General features: G+C 45.2%; 2 protein-coding genes across 3 annotated transcripts in view; one reads left to right on the plus strand and one right to left on the minus strand.

The window, feature by feature from the left end:
• Positions 1–4,186, plus strand: part of dhx36 (DEAH (Asp-Glu-Ala-His) box polypeptide 36) — a 35,420-nt gene extending 31,234 nt beyond the window's left edge. Inside the window, exons 24-26 of the mRNA XM_015951078.3 lie at positions 1,680–1,800; positions 3,442–3,594; positions 3,701–4,186. Of these exons, the coding sequence (XP_015806564.1) occupies positions 1,680–1,800; positions 3,442–3,594; positions 3,701–3,898 (472 nt within the window). The 3' untranslated portion in view covers positions 3,899–4,186. The remainder of the gene's footprint in view (positions 1–1,679; positions 1,801–3,441; positions 3,595–3,700) is intronic.
• Positions 4,187–7,272: 3,086 nt separating this feature from the next.
• Positions 7,273–20,195, minus strand: part of LOC107380054 (rho guanine nucleotide exchange factor 26) — a 37,699-nt gene continuing 24,776 nt past the window's right edge. For both annotated transcript variants that reach the window (XM_015951081.3, XM_015951080.3), the window contains exons 12-15: positions 16,688–16,897; positions 8,923–8,993; positions 8,690–8,791; positions 7,273–7,610 (exon numbers count right to left, since the gene is read on the minus strand). In XM_015951081.3, the coding sequence (XP_015806567.1) occupies positions 7,468–7,610; positions 8,690–8,791; positions 8,923–8,993; positions 16,688–16,897 (526 nt within the window). In that variant the 3' untranslated portion in view covers positions 7,273–7,467. The remainder of the gene's footprint in view (positions 7,611–8,689; positions 8,792–8,922; positions 8,994–16,687; positions 16,898–20,195) is intronic.

Genomic DNA, 20,195 nt, shown 5'->3' on the forward strand with positions numbered 1-20,195 from the left:
AAACCTTTGTCGGCTGTGCTGAAGAGAAAGGTACAGAACCAAATTATTTAATTAATTAGCTGCGTGTTCTCCTGTCCTCTGGGCCACACACACACACACACACACACACACACACACACACACACACACACACACACACACACACACACACACACACACACACACACACACACACACACACACAAGGGAATGTCTCAGCTGTTATTTTCGTTAAGGAGTGTGCACGTACAGCATGCGCGCCTCGTGCACAAGCCTACTATTGAAGCTGCCCTTACGCTTTTGGCCTGAGGGGGCAGTCTCGAGCATAAAAATTCAAAACTCCGTAAAGTCCCTTTAAGCAAATTCTGTGGATTTTCTTTTTTCCAAATAACTCACAAAGCTGTCAGAACTGAAACGTGTCGTTTTAGCTGCAGCATCATCATCCAGATGATGCCATCTTCAAAGCTTGGTTAATCATTTTTCCAATATATTCCAGTAATCTGCAGCTGCAGGCTTCCCCGCTCTGCTCCGCCTCTCCAGCTGCCAGACGAGATCTGGTTCAGGTGAATCACAGTTTTTAAGGAAAATAACAGATCATTGATACTGCCATCGCTGTCCTCTGATTAAAGGGACTTTTCGGACTTTTTAATTTTTATGCTTGTGATTGCCCCCTCAGGCCAAAAGCGTAACGGCAGCTTCAATAGTAGGCTTGTGCACGAGGTGCGCATGCTGTACGTGCACACTCCTTAACGAAAATAACAGCTGAGACAGTCCCGTGTGTGTGTGTGTGTGTGTGTGTGTGTGTGTGTGTGTGTGTGTGTGGCCCGGAGGACAGAGGACAGGAGAATGCGCAGCTAATTAATTAAATAATTTGGTTCTGTACCTTTCTCTTCAGCACAGCCAACAAAGGTTTATGATGGGTCAGTCCTCCTGCATGCTCAGATCATTCCCTTCCCTTGCTTGAAAAATTGTTCCAAAATGAAAGTTGAACCCACATCTTTTCTTATCTGTGAATTCAATGCCGTTCGGCGAGTCTCAAACAAAAATGTGGGCATCTTACTGTAAAAATATACCATTAATGTAAAACTATATTCACATCCAGAATCAAACCCGGGTCTTCTGCACGAGAGTGTGACGTTTTACTAGGTGAGCTAAAGCGCCACTGACGTCGTTTGGAGTTAAAATGGCTACTTTGTTGCTAATTTGCAGGAAATATCTAGAAGAAAGATCTACAGAAAGTAGCTAAGGGTCCTCAGAAATGTAGCTAGCTTTGTCACTAGGCGTTAGGAACAGCGACAAAGTGGCACTGCCTCTCTCTCTGCTGCTAAAGCTACGGATAGCAAATGCTACGGGCGATGCCTGAGCGTGAACGCGCATGAAGCAGCCTGCTCGACCCGAGCATCTCTCTTTTTCTGTGATTTTACAGAAAAACAGGCAATCACAGTAAAAATGCCAGGGCTCATTCTACAGGACCAGGGCATTGCAGGAGAATGTATGAAGAAGAAATTTATTTCTATACATGTTTTGGCTGTCAAACTTCCATAATGTCCCTTTAAAATAAGAAAAACAGATGGAAATGTGCATTCATGACAGAGTCTCCCACATCCAAACCAGCTGTGAAAGACTCTTAAGGCTTTACAGGTGAGATGTTGTGTTTCTGTAATTGTCTCCAGTGATCCTAGCATTCTCCTCCTCCTCAGGGTAAAGGTGTACACACAGGCCGACGGGAAGGTGTGCATCCACCCGAAGTCCGTCAACGCTGAGGAGAAGGAGTTCAACTACGCGTGGCTCATTTACCACCTGAAGATGAGAACAAGCAGCGTGAGTAAGCCCTGGTGGACACGTTTCACGCAGGGTCTCTGGAAGATCAGTGGGAGGAGACAAATCTACTGGAGGGCGTGGTGAAGGAGTGGAAGAGTGCGTGTGATTTATCTGTTTGCCGCTCCAGAGCCGTTGTGAGTCAACAACTAAACCAGGGGTCCTTAAAAAGTCTTAAAAAGTCTTAAATTAGCTTTTCCAAATTTAAGGCCTTAAAAATCCTTAAAAATGACAAATAATCCTTAAATACAGTTTCCAAAGGTCTTAAATTACCAAAGACCCAATAAACAAGATTATTTTATTTCTATAAAATTTTCGTGAATTTCTAGTTAGTGTTCAGCATTTTTTGTGTACGATATTGGCGTAAGCGGAACCGTACACATACGGTTGGTTGTGAAAGGGGGCTATTTTTAGAGGAGCATGCTAGTGGGAGCTTGCGCCATGGGGAAGTGCAACATTATTGGTAACTGGATGGCTAATCCCACGTTCACGACGTGGTTAGCACCGGTTCCAGGCAATAGCTGGAAATTATAACTTAAATTTAATTTTAACAAAATAGCTTAAATTTGGTCCAAGTGGCCTTAAAAAAGGTCTTAAAAAGTCTTAAATTTGGCTCCCTTAAACCTGCAGATACCCTGTAAACCCAAATGGTTGTTTCCTTCTGAGCCTGTAGGGTAGCAGCTGTAGGGACCGTCTCTGCGGGGCGAGCCCCGGTGGCTAAAGGTTGGCGCTGATGCCACACCAGCTTTGTGTTTAATGAATATTTGATTAAAACGCTTCCCTTCCAAGGCTCTTGTGCTTCAAAGCCTCCAGACACAGAGAGGGTGGCCGTGGAGGCCAACGGGTCAGCGCTGCTCTCTGACTGCAGCTCTTCCTCTTTGCCGTGTTCCTACACCAGAAACCAACACCTCTGCCTTTGCTCTCCACCTCTCTGGCGGTTTTGACGGACTTGTGTTTCGCTTTATTTTTACCACCTTAAATGCTTTTTTTCCCTTCTTCCTGTGCAGCGTGGTGAGATTCTGCGTGCAGAAAAAAAAGGTGTTTAGAGAATGTGAGATGTTCAAGGTTATTTGCTCAGTGCGAGAAAATGAAGCAGAATGAAAATGGAGGAGTAATGTCAAACTTTATCTCCTCTGACGCACTTCCGTCGTGTTGGCTACTCCCCCTCCCCCTCCTTGCTGCAAGGCAACAGCTCTAACCACTGCGCCACTGTGCAGCCTTATATCTTGATGCTAATTAGGTTTTATTTAACCGGTTAAAGCGGGTTTTGTTTGTTTCGCCTCTCTGCTCGTCGGAGGAATCTCTTATGTTTATGTTGTTGTTTTTAGGGCCGGCGTATTGCCTGCGCAGCCTTATTAGGTTTAGTATTCAGTTATTCGTGCTGGGTGTCATTAGGCGAGCTACTCTACATAAACAGCTGTCAGTGAAGCTTTGGGAAATGGACGGAAAGCGGTGTAACACATTAGGGAGATTCACAGATGGGGCAAGATGACATTTCTGCTAACACCAGAGGATCTGGCACAGCCTCTCCTCACTAATGGGACACTTTCAGCCCACACTACAGAGTAGCTGTCGAGGCGTCACAATGGTGTTGTGTTAATCTGTTGTATTGCAGCGACCTCTCTGTTTCCCCGCTCCTCTCAGATCTTCCTGTACGACTGCACCGAGGTGTCTCCCTTCTCCCTGCTGTTCTTTGGAGGAGATATCAGCATCCAGAAGGACGAGGACCAGGAGACCATCGCAGTCGATCAGTGGATCGTCTTCAGGTCCCCAGCGCGTATCGCTCACCTGGTTAAAGTAAGAAAAGCATAAACTCAGATCATCTCATCTGCCTAGTTTTTTTGTTTTTAACTTTCTTTGTTTATTTATTTATTTTTGTTTGTTTGTTTGTTTTGTCATTTAGAGTTTAAAGAAAGAGCTAGATTCTCTGTTGGAGGAGAAAATCAGCAATCCGGCTCCTGTAGACTGGAACAACCGTCAGTCCAAAGACTGTGCTGTCATCACCGCCATCATAGACCTCATCACCACCCAGGAGCAGCAGCAAAGACTACAGCCAGACGTGGGCATCGACCTCCAGAGGATTGTTTATGTACGTCAATAATGAAGACGATGAGGACGATGATCAGAAGCAGCCAGGCGTGATGAAAATCTGAGTTTGTTAGAATATTAATGACAGAGGGCAGCCTTAATGGTTCAGACTTCTGCGCTGCTGATGACGTAATAAAAGGTCAAATACTGAAAATGGTAAAAAGAAAAAGATGATTTTTCATGTACTCACATTACACGTAGTTTGTTTGTACATTTCCAAGAAGGAAATGTTTGTTTTTTTCCCTAAGCAGCGCCACTTAAAGGCTTGTGCAATAATTAAACAACTCACTGTTTCACTTCATCTGGAGGACGTCGTCATGCATCTGATGAAGCTGCACTTGGACAGTGAAAGGAGCATTTAGAGGAATTTTACAGTGAATAATTACATAACAGTCTCAGTCATGTGGACAGAAGGTTAAGTTAGGCAGCAGTAGCTCAAGAGGTTGAGCGGGTTGTCCGGTAATTGAAAGGTTGCAGGTTCAATCCCGGCTCCAGACAGAGAATTCTGCTGTTGTGTCCTTGGGCAACCTGCTGGTGGTGGTCGGAGGGACTGGTGGCGCCTCTGCTCAGCAGCCTCGCCTCTGTCAGTGCAGATAGCTCTATTGTAGCTCATCACCGCCAGTGTGTGAATGGATGAATGAGACACTGTAGTGTAAAGCACTTTGGAGTCCTTTGACTCTGAAAGGCGCTATACAAGAGCGGGTCGTTTATCATCATTAAGTTGAAACAGATAAAATTCTGTTGGCTGGGGGGGGGGGGGGGTTCAGTTTTTCTCCTTTTAAAAAGATCAAAGAAGGAAAAAGTCTGTTCACCATCTATCCCACTTTCATACTTCCTGGTTCCAGAGCCAATCACAGTTACTTATACAGAAGTTATTTCTCGGGTAAATGGCCTTTATTTGTATAGCGCCTTCTTAGGGTTCTACAACCCCCCAAGGTGCTTCACAATACAATCAGTCATTCATCCATTCACATGCTAGTGGGGATGAGCTACGGTGTGACCACAGCTGCCCTGGCCTGGGGCACTCTGACCGAGGCGAGGCCTGCCGTACACTGATGCCACCATTTCCTCTGACCGCCATCAAGGACAGAACGGTAGCAATCTCTGGTGGTTGGGGCTAGGATCGAACCTGCAACCTTCTTATTACTGGACAACCCCCTTTACCTCCTGATCTACTGCTGGGTAAAGAAGGCTAGAAGCTAGCGTTGAGTTAACAATGCTAACGGTGATTTAGAAAAGAAGTCAACTCTACAAATATCTCAAACTACTTTATTTACCAACAACTCAACATTACAGTACAATGTATTTGTCTTCTCAACTTAAAGTAACACTACTTTTTTAAACTTTAAGCTAGAGCTTTAACGTTGATCTCAGTGATGGCTGAGTTATTTGACACCACTCTGCATTCCTCTACTGGCCAGATGCTGCGCTTAACAGCTTTGTAGAGTGGGTAGGTGCCCTGTAGGGGGAGCTCTTTTTCTGCTTTATGGCAGTTAGCTGTTATGCTAGCAGTTAGCTTTTTCAGTTTGGCGATCATCAATAAAAAGCACAAGAAGAAAAAGAAGTAGTTGGATTTTCTTTTGGCATCATGGTGGAGTGTGGATTTAAAAGTAAGAGTAATGTCTTCGGAGGGGAAGCAAAGAGCAAAAACCAGAGCATCGATGCAGCCTACGCTAGTTGGAGAGTGCTCAAGGAGGCTACAACATAATTGACTGATGGTGACCTGGCTTTGTTGCTACTGGACTTGTATGTAATATTTTTGTCCAACAGTGTAGATCTTTTAGCTTTGTGCTTTATTTTAGTATTAGTTGGCTCATGTTGGTCTCTCGGACTCTGTGCTGGACTGGTTTAGTTCATACCTGGACAATAGGCCTTTTAGTGTGCAGCTTGCCTCACCATTTCTGCCTGTGAAATGGGGGGTGCCTCAGGGTTCAGTCCTGGAGCCCTCCTATTTTCCATCTATTTTTGGGTCAGATTTTTAAATTTCACTGCATCAGCTATCACAACTATGCTGATGACTGTCAGCTTTGTCGGGCCATGAAAAATCGAGACGCAGGCGCTTTAGTTTTAAAGTGTTTCTGAGCTGAAAGAATGGTTGATGGCAAACTTCTTATGCCTAAATGCTGCAAAGACGGAGTCAAAACTTTTTGTTTATTGGGTCTTTGGTAATTTAAGACATTTGGAAACTGTTTTTAAGGATTATTTGTCATTTTTAAGGATTTTTAAGGCCTTAAATTTGGAAAAGCTAATTAAAGACTTTTTAAGGACCCGCGGATACCCTGTGATCCGTAACTGGCAACAGCTGCTCAGAGCGGACTCGTTAGTTCTGATAAATGGACTGCAGTTCTCTTATTTGACCACAGGATGTAATTCTTTCTACATTCACCTTTAAGATCTCACTATCTCATACAAAATAATTAAAAACTAGTGACAAAAGTCCAGGATGATAACATTTTATTAACAGGATTAAAACAGACCTCTTTATATAATCTATATTTACCAAAATGTTACAGTTGAAGGTGTTTTACATATTTACATTGCTGATTTACAATAGTTAAGAGAAGGAAATAAAAAAAATAAAAGTGCATCGAAGAGCTGACATTTTTTTTCCCTGAGAGCAAATGCTAAGCTGAGAGTCTGGATACTATCCTGGATTTCCTGCCAAACCTCGTTTTGAGTTAATGTGTGTGGCCGTAATCTGAGCTGGGAGCCTGATAGATGGCGTCATCACCGTCCTCCGGATGAGCCATCTATTTCCATTATTCGGGCAACACTAAAAAGATGAGTCACGCTGGACGGTCGCATTAAAACCAGGGCCAGGCGGGGTCCATCCATCCGTTCTGGTTCAAAATCAGCAAACATGTTCAGTTATTTAACGTCACACGGGTGTGTGACCCCTCTGGAGTTGGGGGATACTGGCCCTTGAGATACAAATGGAACTTAACTGGTGGAGATCCTTCCTGATGGCTGCCATTTGTAATAACTGCCCAACCAGACATGAACAGTGTTACATAATAATGCTCAGAATCCAGCTCAGACATTAAAACACTCACGAGAGTTTGAACACTAAAGAGGCCGCCGACCACTCCTTATTGTTATCACTCGTGGAATCGACACCTTGGTGGTCACGTGGGTTCTGGTGATGCTTTCCATCCCATGGCCCAAGCCTCGTTAACGGAGGGCACACCAGGCTGCTGTCTTAACTCACACTAACTGATCTACTTTACCTCCTACAGGAGAGTTTCACTCGTTATGCAGCGTTTGAAAAAAGACACGCTGGAACATTTACTAAATTTCGCACCAACGGTTTTTGATGAGACAGGGTGTTAAAAGCAGCGGCTTTAGCTGTAGGTGTGAAGTTTTCCATCCAGCTGGGGAATTAATCAATGTGACGTCTCCTCACTGTCGAACCGCCCCAGCAACACGGGGACCAATTACCGTAATCATTAGCATCTGAGTGCTTGTCTGCATTTCTGCTAAACAGAACAAAACTCTTGACAGGGTTTGTATGGGTTATAGGTTTGTACGGTGTCAGAGGGTCACTGTCAGCCAGAACGAGCCCCTCTCCGGCGCGTCGTCCTGTCACACGTTCGTCTCCAGCCCCTGCAGGCGGTCCATCCTCTGCATGTTGCGTTCGATAGTGGCCTGGCACGTTATTCTTTCCACACACTCTCCTGGAAACCACCCCCACTCGCCGTCACGCAGCCGCTCGCCTTCATACCAGCCTGCAAGGAGAAACGACCTTTACTGCAGGTGCTCTGTCTAATCACCATACATCGTCAGATTAGCATATGTGCAATCTGACAGACGGGCATAGACTGTCAGATCATCATGCATTTTAAAGTGTGTGACATTTCGATGGTGCAGTTTACCCATCAGATCCTGACAAATGGCCTGTGTTTGATATAGCGCCCTCTAGAGTTCTGGAACACCCCCAACACAATCAGTCATTAATCCACTCACACGCTGATAGGGATGAGCTCCGATGTAGCCACAGCTGCCCTGGGCCACACTGACAGAGGCGAGGCTGCCGAGCACTGGCGCCACCGGCCTCTCCGACCACTACCAGCAGGCAAGGGGGTTAGGTGTCTTGCCCAAGGACACAACGACAGTAACAGACTGAGCGGGTCTTGAACCTGCAACCTTCCGATTACGGGGCGAGCACTTTACTCCTGTGCCACCGTCGCTCATCATCATACACTTTGTTTAGAATAACCGTATGACATCCCGATGGGCCATTTTACCGCTCTGATCATCATACACGTTTTAATAACAACCGTATAACACTCTGAACTGTCAATTTGACATATTTTGAATCAGAGAATTTTATTGCCAGCGCTCCAGTGAACCAGAGCATAGGAACTTGACTCCACAGAACAGCCTGACCACGGTTACACACACACATATAGACAGAACAGATACAGGCAGGCCACGAGAGCAGCCATAACGGCTTTATTTTCTAAAGGTTTTTTAGACTTAGAAGGTGGTAACATAAAAGTTTGTGTGAAAGACTTATGAGCACAATCAACAAACATTTTCCTCGTACTTTGCCATCTGTATGCTAACCCGACAGAGGTTTAGATGCATGTATGCGCATAAACTGCACGAATGCTGCACTGATATGTTTGGTGCTCTGTCAGAACACAGGCTAATTGTTTTGTTTTCTGCTCTTTAGCACAAAAAAAAGCTAAAAAATCCAGTTGCTATGGTCACCTAAAATGCATCAAGTCTGTTATGTGAAGCTGATGAGTAGTAAATATGGGAACATGAGAACAACAACAGGAAGTGTAACAGGAAGACCCACCGTCCACGTGCTGCGAGACCAGCACCACGTCCGCCACCTGCAGAGACATCTCATCTGGCTGCTTCGCCGTGTAACTTCTGATCACCTCCCCCTGGATCACATCTGGAACCATAAAGACATGGTTAGTTAAAAATGATCTCTTCACTGAGAAGTTCAAATAGTGCATCACATTGCCACAAGGTGGTGCAATAAGCTAAACAACGAGGGTAGGAAGGCTTATAATTAGAACTCACTTGTTCTGTCATGAGTCTTTTTATTGTTGACATTTTGTCCCAGAGCGCTGATCCATCGAGCACGCTCGCTCCTAAAAACACAGGAACACTTCATTAAACTACATGCCATTTTAAAAGTCCCAACACTGAATTGTTTATTTGAAACTCAACCTGGGTGCGACACTATAGTTTCTTTAGTTTTTTAAACCTGCAAGTGTCTAGAGCTGTGCAGAGCACAGAAGAACATCCAAAACTAGCTGCCCAGCCAGTTTGGCATCCCCTCCCTCTGTTTACTTCCAGTCTGAGAGAACAGAGGTGTGTTTTCAGTCAGAGAGAACCAAGAAAAACAGACACACAAGCCGATTCTCAGTAGAAGACAAACCTGCTTTGGCATTCCCTTTTGTCTGGGTGTCATGGGAAGCCAAAATGGGAGGAGTTGAACAGGTCAGATTCCATGAAACCAGATATCATCTCACCTGCTCTGAAGGATTCAGAAAAGAGCAGTAGACAGAGAGTGGGGGATAAACGGAGGGGTGTTTCAGGAAATGAACCAGTGTGGGTTCATGGGGCCCCCTCTGTGACTCGGCACTGTCCGCTTGTATCTGGGTGATTGTGTGGGTCTTCATAAAAGCCTCAAACGGACCTCTGCAGACCAAACCTATGAGTCAGACCTCGGTTTTGCATTGTGCACATAATCCTGTGATCCTTTTTAAGCCACAAAGGCAGAAAAATTCTGCAACTTTGTTTATTTAGGTCAAATCAGTAGTGAAATGAGCCATTTAGAATACATCTAGAAGTATATCTCCAGTGTTCTCACATTGCATTATTGTCTCATTTCATTGTGATCTGAACTTTGGACACAAGTGATATGTTTTACCACCTACTGCACCAATTTGGCTCAGTAACACCACCAGGTTGTTTTAGGTCACAGTCCAGTGGAAACCACCCTGGGTAGAACCTTCAGGGTGAAGTTTGACTGCTGAAACCTTAAAAGGCCTCAACTTTCTCTAGTCTTCATCTTGGATGGAAAAAGAAAACCACGTTTCCAATCAATTGTTGTGAAAAAGTATGTTTGTATTGACCAATAAGTCCCTAATAAGAACCACTGCTGTTTATTCCTTAGAAATCTTGACATCATCTGAGGCTGAATACCGTTTTTATGCAGATGACACGGTTTGAAGAGAAAATGAGTATCAGTCAAAAATCTTTCTCCCTTAGTGCAAGAAAAATATCTGATTATTAGATTCTTACTTAGATACTTGATTATGGTGATATTGTGGACATTTAGGCTGATCATTCTCTGAAAAATCTGGATTCGGAATGCCATGCATCCTCATCATAGCTTGCATGAGAGTGTAGGTTGGCCTTAACACAACCACAGGCTGGAGCATTTGTACATTTTTTGAGGCCATATTATGTAAACTTCCTCCTGGCCTTTGGTCCCTACTGGCTCCTAAACAGAAGTGGTAATCTTCGATCACACGGGCACATTTTGTATGACATTCCCCCAACACGAACTCTGGTGATAACACCTCCAACGTTTTTGCACCACCATCCAGGTTTCAAATACAGTCACTTGAAATGAGATTGTTTAGATGCATTGGTAGAGTTCATAACTAGGATAAACGATTATTTCATTAAAACAGACGCATGTTGTTACTAAGGGAGTGCATTACAGGGAGACGATAAATCAATACAGCAGGACTTGCCCGACAAGAAGAGGCAGGGCTTTCTAAGTTTTGGCCCCCCAAGCTGTGGACTGATCTTCCACCTGTGGTCAGACAAGCACCCGCACTGCCGGTTTTTAAGAGTCGGATGAAGACTCACTTTCATACCGTGGCGTTCCCTCAGCCAGTGAGTTAGCCATATTTGTATCCGGTTGTTTTTAACTTGTGTTTTTTTTTACCAACATTCTTAGCGTTTATCTCCTGCTTTTATTTGTTTTTGTGTATATTGTTTTATTTTGGGCCATTGAATGGGTCAGTAATGTTTAAAATTTTCAAAGTGTGTACAGTGCTTTGATTGACCTACTGGCAGATGGAAAGTGTTATATAAATAAAGATGATGATGATGATGATATCACAATACGTTGGAGACTGTATGATGTATATATATATATATATATATATATATATATATATATATATATGTATGTATATATATATATATATATATACATATATATTGCGATACTAAAAGCCGGCTGATATTTGCAATTTTTAGACTGAATTCAATTGTTAAACTTGTTTAATGTGCCAAAGTGTCCCTGGACAAGACCCTGAAGCTGTTTAATGACTTTTTGATTTTAATCCTTTAAATTCTTCACATTTCGAGCTTCTCTGTGAAAGCTAACTGTTGAATTTAACTCCTGACGGCAGGAGCCAACAGTCACTCGGATAAGACAACAAAAACACTAACGTGGCAGGTTGTGTTCCTGCACTAAAGCGGCTGAAGCACGTCAGCATATGGACCCCAGGCATCAGCAGAGAACACGTGTGTGTGAGTTGGATTTAGGCTCGTGAAGAATTCACACAACTAACAGGTGTTTGCCCTCCCCCAGGGACTTCTGTGCAGGATCAGTCTACCCATTGTACCAAAGCTTCCTCTGGCGTTAACCTTTCATCCTGCAGCACAAAAAGCTGCCGTGATTAAAACGTCCACAGCAAAAGGTTCCAGTTTCACCTCTGAAGAGAGCGAGAATCTCCCCGCCGGAGTAAAAACAATTCTTTCACACAGGCAGATAAAAAGAGTGATGACAGTCCTGCTCTAGCTTTCCTTCCTCTGACAACAGGCTTCCATCTCTGTTTCTCCTCCCTCCCGTCGGTATGTTTACTCTCAGCCCAACGCCTCCCGTTCCAGCCTGCCACAGGAAGAAAAGACTTCCATACACCAACACATGGCGCATCTCTGGTCAAGACCGAGCAGAGGGAACCGTTCCCATCTGCAGCTTTCGCATCAGCATGTAAACGAAAGCAGGAAAAAAACAATATGAATATTCCAAAAACAATAGTCAGTGAGTAAAACTGAGGAGCAGAATGATTTCTAGTCTGCTGCTTTCTGTCACAGCTGAGTATCTAACTGTTGTTTTGTCCTCAGACGTCTGGGGAGGCTTTGTTCTGGCAAACAGGCGCGATTCACCGACTCTGGGCAGGACACGAGGTCGCTAGGAAGGCAGTCAGACACAACAAAAAGCCAGTGAGCTTTAAGAATTACAGATATAAACGTATGCTTCCCAGAACACAGAACAGAAGCTTAAAAGGTCAGTGCCTGTTAAGGCAGAATAAGTCATTTTCTGCAGTTCCCATCTCAACTGGCCTGCCTTCAGTCAGAATGTGAAGAATTCCACGTTGGAACAAAACATGAGCTGAACTGGCACGCAGGGAGATGAAGCACACGGATCCATTTAAGACATTTTATATTTTTTACTTGTTTTTATGCTAAATTATGCAATTATTTGCACTTAACGGAGAAATTCTGCAATCCTGCACTTTTTGTGACCTTTGCCTCTTTGAACTTTTTCAGTACAAACAGACCAGCTCACTTTTCTTTTTAGAAAAACACAAACGGCATCCTTACACGTTTCTTAAATTACCTTAGAAATAAACTAGAGTCTGACCGATATATCGGCGGGCCGATTTATTCAACTTTTTCTACATCAGCCGAAATTAATTTTAAAAGCCGATGAAAAAATGATAAATCAGATACTTGTGTGGCCAACTGCCACCACTACTAGACTGAAGAAAGGACCCGAAGAACTCCAACACACCAGTTTTACTTTTTTATGTTTTGAGTTTGATTTTTATTAGAAGTTCAATAAATGTTAAGATTCATTGACTTATTTAATTTATATTGCACACAGTGTGTTCAGCTGTCTTTCACCATGTAAATATATATATATATCAATCAGCCTTAATAATCAAACAAAATACTTTAAAAATCGGCATCGGCCTTAAAAAAACCATATCGGTCGGCCTCTAACAAAAACAACAAATGCTTCCACTGCTTATGTGACACGGAGACATGTCCCTTATGTATTAAACGGTGAGATCTGATTGGCCGGTTAAAATTTGTGACAAAATAACTGAATAAAATTCCGACAGTCCCCACCAGGACTGCAGAAATGTTCTCGAACAACCTTCACCAACCAGATTCAGAACTTTTTCTAAACGTAGGAATCATCTGCATATGCATGCTTTTCAGCATAGCTCAGTGCGATCTGCTTCATTAAACTCCTACAGAAGCGGCTAATGCAACAACGCTTCATGCTGTGTCAAGCTGAGTTAGACCACTACATTGGGATGAATGGGTGAGGATGTATTCTGGTCATCAGAAACAAAGAGCAAGCACAGGCCGGCTTCTAAAAGATGAGACGCCAGGCGGTGAAGAAGGATCAGGGGAAAGGGGGAGGGCTGAGTCGTGGGAAACGGCCCGCTGAGCACTAAACTGTTGCTAGACGACAGCTTAAACAAAAGCTAGTTAAAACACACACACACACACACACACACACACACACACGCACACACACTCACAGTCACATTTCATTGAAACTATGGAGAAGACAGGAAGTCCTCATCATCCATCTTGAGTTTCAGACAAAAAGACACGTCAGCAATCTCACCAACATTTAGCTTTAGTCTAATTATAAAGTGTTTTCATTTGGGGTCTCACTCAAAGGTTCCTGTAGAACAGCGTCTAGATCAGACAAGTGCAGTTATTGATTTTGTTTTTATCAAATCACCTCTTATTAGCATTTGTGTTCATTTTTATGGATTTTCTGAACCACGGTTGTTTCTCACAAGTCACTGGAGCAAAACTTCATGGACGTGATCGTGTACTTGCTTTGTTTCTGTTTTTCTTCACTGACTGGACGTCCATCCCAGATCATCGAGGGCTCCAATCCAGCACGTTTCAGAGGTCCCTCTGATTCAACACACCTGATTTTAATCAGGCTCCTCGTTGAGTTGCTGAACAGGTGATTCAACCACTGAATCAGATGTGTTGGAGCAGCAAGGAAATGTCTAAAATATGCTGGTCAGCGGGCCTGGAGGAGCAGGGCTTTTGGACTAGCCTAGTGAACTAGACCAAAATGAACGCTCCACTGGAACCTCCACGGCCCCTAGCAGCATTCTGGCAGGCCAATCACAGCGCTCTATCGGCTTTGTGGGCGAAGCAAGGCGCTCTACTGGTGTGGTGGGTGGGTTGAAACAACGGAGGAGAGCAAGATGGCGACAACTCATTTGAAACTGCTTTTACATTTTGGACTATTTGGATTTGGTCTTTATTAGAATCAGGAGCAGATGAATGTATTTTATTAAGAAAAAGGAATATTTTTGCCTTCTTCAACAGTGGATTGCCTTGTTTACCGGCATCAGTTGCGGTGAGTACGTCACGTTGTTGGTTGTTCAGTAGAATGCGAGATCGTTGGAAAGACAACGGTAGAATCCCCCCACCCCATGACGAGAACCGTCAATGGAGCTACTTTTGGACACCACTGGACTGGTGTTTTCATTGTTGGGGCTCGGTGTGTGTGTGTGTGTGTGTGTGTGTGTGTGTGTGTGTGTGTGTGTGTGTGTGTGTGTTACGATGCAAATGTGCTCATCTGTGTGCCAGTTAACATGATGAAGGCATTAAATTGCGGCGGTGGATCAAAGCAACATGGTGTAGCTGAGATAATTTGTGAACGACGTTAAAAGCAGCTGATCTTGGTTCTGCTCCAAACAAACAGACGTTTGGAGCAGAGTAAATGTTGTTGTCAATGTGCTCCTGTACATCGGAAATGTTTAATCTTGAGATCCAATGAAAATGTTACCAATAATATTTATAATAATAACAATAATGATAATAATAGTTTCAAACACATGGAGAGCTGTGACTGGTCCATAATGGGGGGGCCAGTCATCTGCTTTGTGAACCAATCACCACGCTTTATCCGCTTTGTGGGCCAATCAAGACCCTCTCTTCGTCTGGTGGGCGGGATGATGCAACAGAGTGGAACAAGATGGCGACAGCTCGTTTGAAATGGCTTTCACATCAGTTTTGGACCATTTGGACGTGAGCTTTATTAGAATCAGGAGCTGATAGATGTATTTAAGTCCTCTTTTTTTAAGAAAAAGGATGTGTTTTCGCTTTCTTCAACAGCGGACTGCCTTGTTTACAGACATCCATTGCGATGACTACGTCACATTGTTCACTGTCCACTAGCATGCGGAGATTGTTTGATAGACAATGGTGGAACCCGCCCCACGACTGAGAGCCGTCAATGAGTATATGAAATATATTATTTAGTCTGGCTTGCCAGACTACCCAAAGACACTAATCAACAGTGAAAATGCACTGATTATTGGGTCTTTCACTCAGAAGGTTTATGAAACCAATTTTAATGTTTGGATTCATGTTTAAAGAGCAAGTCACCCCCTACCAGAGTCTTACTCCACCCACACTTCCTTTTTGAAAAATGCACCAAATGGAGGGTTTGCCTGGCGGGCCGAGAGGGCGGCGCTGCAACAGTGACTGACAGAGCTGCACCCCGCCACCCCCTCTCTGAGATTTTACGTCTGAGAAATTAGCCGCTAACAAACACACGTGCACACACACACTTACTGCTTGGACACAGAAACAGGAGCAGGCTTCCTAGTGGAGGATTTCTTCACCAGAGGAAGGAGAGGCAAGGAAAAGGGAGGAAGGATTAATGAAGGAGGCGAGCGGCTCCGAGCTGTATCTTTTCATATCGGCTCGTGAGTGGCTGAGCCAGCAGGAGGCGGGGCTAAGAGCGGCCACAATCAGAGATACTGGCTACCGTAGAAAATACCTGCTTTGAGTGACTCAATTCAAATGTCGTGCAAACATTTAAGCTACAGCAAAACTAAAGTTGATTTGGGGGTGACTTGCTCTTTAACACCGATTTCATAAAGTTTTTCTTTTAATGCTGGAAATGTAATTCGTCTATAATCGAACCTTTATAATTTCCACGTTTAAAAGCGTGAGTAACAGTTCTCTAACAAAGCCTGGAACCATAGCAGATAATTACTGTTTCATCTTGTGGGATTGTGTCTTTCAGCATGTAAACAAATAGGATGGAAAACATAAAGCACATCCCTTTTGTTGTGCAAGTTACGTAATCCGAACATCCGTGCTTTTCACTAACTGCTGCACAGAGAGAGAGGGAATAACGGTTTTTGAATATACTGACTAGAGCAAAGTTTTGAGGTTTTAAATTGGGTACATTAGCATTTAGGCTGCACATGTTACAAGCAGCTTTCTTCAGACTTGAACAGAAATAACTCAATACATCAATTATGTGGCTGAGTGAGTCTGTTTTACAGTGTAACAAAAAAAACAGTATTTCCTGGGTCACCCTCCAGAGCCGTTTATCCATTTTCTGATCAGATGTAAGAAAATATCCCTGCGACTGTAAATGGTGCAACAGAGACTATGAGAAAAGAGGTAAGAATGGAGGGGAAAGCTGTGTTCAAGTTAAAAGGCACACGGATGCATAAAGGAGATACGGGAGCAAACCTTATTCTCTCACAGGGATAAGCAGTCGCCCATTCAGCACATTAAAGGAACAGAGATTTAGTTTGCTGATTAAATCCCCAAACCGGTAAATCACACGCTGAATGAAACGAAGCAAGTAAAAACATGCAGGTGCACTGTTGTGTCGCAGGTGAACATGACTCACGGGTGCCTGAGGGTATGCGCTCTAGCAATAAGTAACCAAATTCAAAGTGGAAAACGATCAATGAAAACACAATTAGACGGAACGACGGTTTCAAAACTATGCACTTACAGCAGCTCCGTTCCAAGAATCATGGGCACCTTTACATCTGAGTGGTTGCTACGGAAACACAGGCGGAAGACGTGGCTGGCGCCGGGTTGCCGTGAGCCCAACATGCTGGTGGGGCTTTTGACCGGAGACAGGTTGAGCTCCTCCGGCTGGCAGGTGCCCACTTGGATCTGATCCCTCAGGGCGTAGTCGATCACGGAGTAGCTGTCCTCGCTGTTAAAATAAATAAATAAATACAGAAAAATTATGTTTATGTAATCAAGACTTGATCTCAGAGGCCGGGTCAATTTCAGCATTCAGCAACTTATTATGCAGACTCGTTTACAAACGAGCAGACGCTTTTTCTGGGACAGCGGTAGCTCAGAAGGTAGAGCAGGTTCTCCAGTAATCGGAAGGTTGCAGGTTCGGCCCCGGCTCCAACCAGAGGATGCTGCGGTTGTGTCCTTGGGCATGACACCTAACCCACCTTGTCTGCTGGTGGTGGTCAGAGGGATGGGTGGTGCCAGTGTTCGGAAAGCCTCGCCTCTGTTGGTGCTCCCCAGGGCAGCTGTGGCTACATCGTAGTTCATCCCCACCAGTGTGTGAATGGGTGAATGACTGATTGTGTTGTGAAGCGCTTTGGATGGTTGTAGTACCCCAAAAGGCCCTATACTAATACAGGCCATACACTTAATTGGTTTATTCAGCTTGTAAGTAAATAATCCCTCCCTGTTAACAGTAAATCAGTCTGGCTGCATGGAAACACAGCGCTCTTGAGTAAAAAGCACGTTTTATTGGAGCAGTAAAAAGAAAAGTATTTGAGAAAGTCAAAAGCACCTTTATGCTCCACTCTTTAAGAATTTGAGCTACAAATGACAAGGAAAGGGAAAACTATAAATGCAGTGTATTTGGCCTGTAATGACAACAAAGCATTTAATACCACAATTACCTTCCCAGCAGACTGTTAGAGTGGAAAAATATAAAACCCCCATTTATTTAGAGCAAGTCTAATCAAGCATGATTCTGGGTTAGTGGGAAACATCTGGAGTGGATGAGTTAAGTTATGTTAGCTTTAACACACCTCTGGATCTGGATAAACAGTGCATGTTGATTTAATGCTCATAGGGTTTATGAACCCAAGGCTGAAGCATGTGGACTGCAGGGGCGGTCCTACGGGGTGTCCAGCGTGGGCCAGTACCAGATCTGTCATGTTTTTAAAGATTTTAGAAAGAAAAGAAGTGGCTGCAGAGGTTGGTGTATAAGGTGTGCAAGTTTTGTCACTAAAAGTATATAAGACTGAGATCCTCATCTGTGCTCCAGACAAGCTGGTTCCCAAAGTCAGAGACGAGGCCGAATTATAATATGGGCAAACTGGTCACAGGCCCAGGGGACCACAGCCACAAGGGGGCCCGCGCGAGCAGCAGTCTTTTTTTTTTTGTGCAGCAGTCTTAACGCTGGAGAAAAAGTCATCATCGTCGTCGTCTTCCTCCGCTTATCCGGGTCCGGGTCGCGGGGGCAGCATCCCATCTAGGGAGCTCCAGACCGTCCTCTCCCCGGCCATCTCCACTAGCTCCTCCGGCAGGACCCCGAGGCGTCCCCGGTCCAGATTAAAGATGTAACCTCTCCAATGTGTCCTGGGTCAACCTGGGGGCTTCCTGCCGGCAGGACATGCCCGAAACACCTCCCCAGGGAGGTGTCCAGGAGGCATCCTGACCAGATGCCCAAACCACTTCAACTGACTCCTTTCGATCCAGAGGAGCAGCGGTTCTACTCCGAGTCCCTCCCGAATGTCCGAGCTCCTCACCCTATTTCTAAGGCTGAGCCCGGCCACCCTACGGTGGAAACTCATTTTGGCCGCTTGTATCCGCAATCTCGTTCTTTCGGTCATTACCCAAAGCTCATGGCCATAGGTGAGGATTGGGACGTAGATCGACCAGTAAATGGAGAGCCTGGCTTTCTGGCTCAACTCCCTCTTCACCACGACAGATCGGCTCAGCGTCCGCATCACTGCAGACGCCGAACCAATCCGCCTGTCGATCTCCCGATCCCTCCTACCCTCACTCGTGAACAAGACCCCAAGATACTTAAACTCCTCCACTTGAGGTAGGACCTCTCTCCCGACCCGGAGTTGGCAAGCCACCCTTTTCCGGTCGAGAACCATGGTCTCAGATTTGGAGGTGCTGATCCTCATCCCAGCCGCTTCACACTCGGCCGCAAACCTACCCAGCAAGAGCTGAAGGTCAGAGCTGGATGAAGCTAGGAGGACCACATCATCCGCAAAAAGCAGAGACAAGATTCTCCTGCCACCAAGCTCGACACACTCCACACCACGGCTGCGCCTAGAAATTCTGTCCATAAAGGTAACGAACAGAACCGGTGACAAAGGGCAGCCCGGCGGAGTCCAACCCTCACCGGGAGCAGGTCCGACTTACTACTGGCTCCTGTAGTAAAGGAACTGAATGGCCCTTAACGGAAAACCACTCATCCCATACTCATGGAGCGTCCCCCACAGGGTGCTCCTGGGGACACGGTCATAAGCCTTCTCCAAATCCACAAAACACGTTGATTGGTTGGGCAAACTCCCATGCCCCATCCATTACCCTTGTAAGGGTATAGAGCTGGTCCACAGTTCCACAGCAGGACGAAAACCACATTGCTCCTCCTCAATCCGAGAATCAACTATCGATCGGACCCTCCTCTCCAGTACCTTGGAGTAGACCTTTCCAGGGAGGCTGAGGAGTGTGATCCCCCTATAGTTGGAACACACCCTCAGGTCACCCTTCTTAAAGATGGGGACCACCACCCTGGTCTGCCACTCCACAGGAACTGCCCCCGATGACCATGCAATGTTGCAGAGATGTGTCAACCACGACAGCCCTACAACATCCATAGCCTTGAGATACCCAGGAAGAATCTCATCCACCCCCAGGGCTCCGCCGCTGTGTAATTTGGGTCATGCGTTTGGGTCTGCCAGGTCTACGCAGCATCTTCCCCTGCCATCTGATCCAACTCACCACCAGGTGGTGATCAGTTGACAGCTCTGCTCCTCTCTTCACCCTGGTGTCCAAAACATACGGCCGCAGGTCAGATGATAAGACTACAAAGTCTATCATTGGCCTGCGACCTAGGCTGCCCTGCTACCAAGTGTACCGATGGGCATCCTTATGTTCGAACATGGTGTTCGTTATGGCCAAACTGCGGCTTGCACAGAAGTCCAATAACGAAACACCACTCGAGTTCAGATCTGGCGGGCCGTTCCTCCCAATCACACCCCTCCAGGTCATGCTGTCATTGCCCACGTGAGCATTGAAGTCCCCCAGCAGGACAATGGAGTCCCCTGATGGAGCACTATCTAGCACTCGTCCCAGGGACTCCAAAAAGGGTGGGTACTCTGAACTGATACTTGGCCCATAAGCACAAACAACAGTCAGGACCCGTTCTCCGACCCGAAGGCGCAGGGAAGCTACCCTCTCGTCCCCCGGGGTAAACCCCAACACACAGGCAGAGAGTCTCGGGGCTAACAAAAAGCCAA

This window comes from Nothobranchius furzeri, chromosome 13, assembly GCF_043380555.1.
Source record: "Nothobranchius furzeri strain GRZ-AD chromosome 13, NfurGRZ-RIMD1, whole genome shotgun sequence".
Lineage (NCBI taxonomy): Eukaryota > Metazoa > Chordata > Actinopteri > Cyprinodontiformes > Nothobranchiidae > Nothobranchius > Nothobranchius furzeri.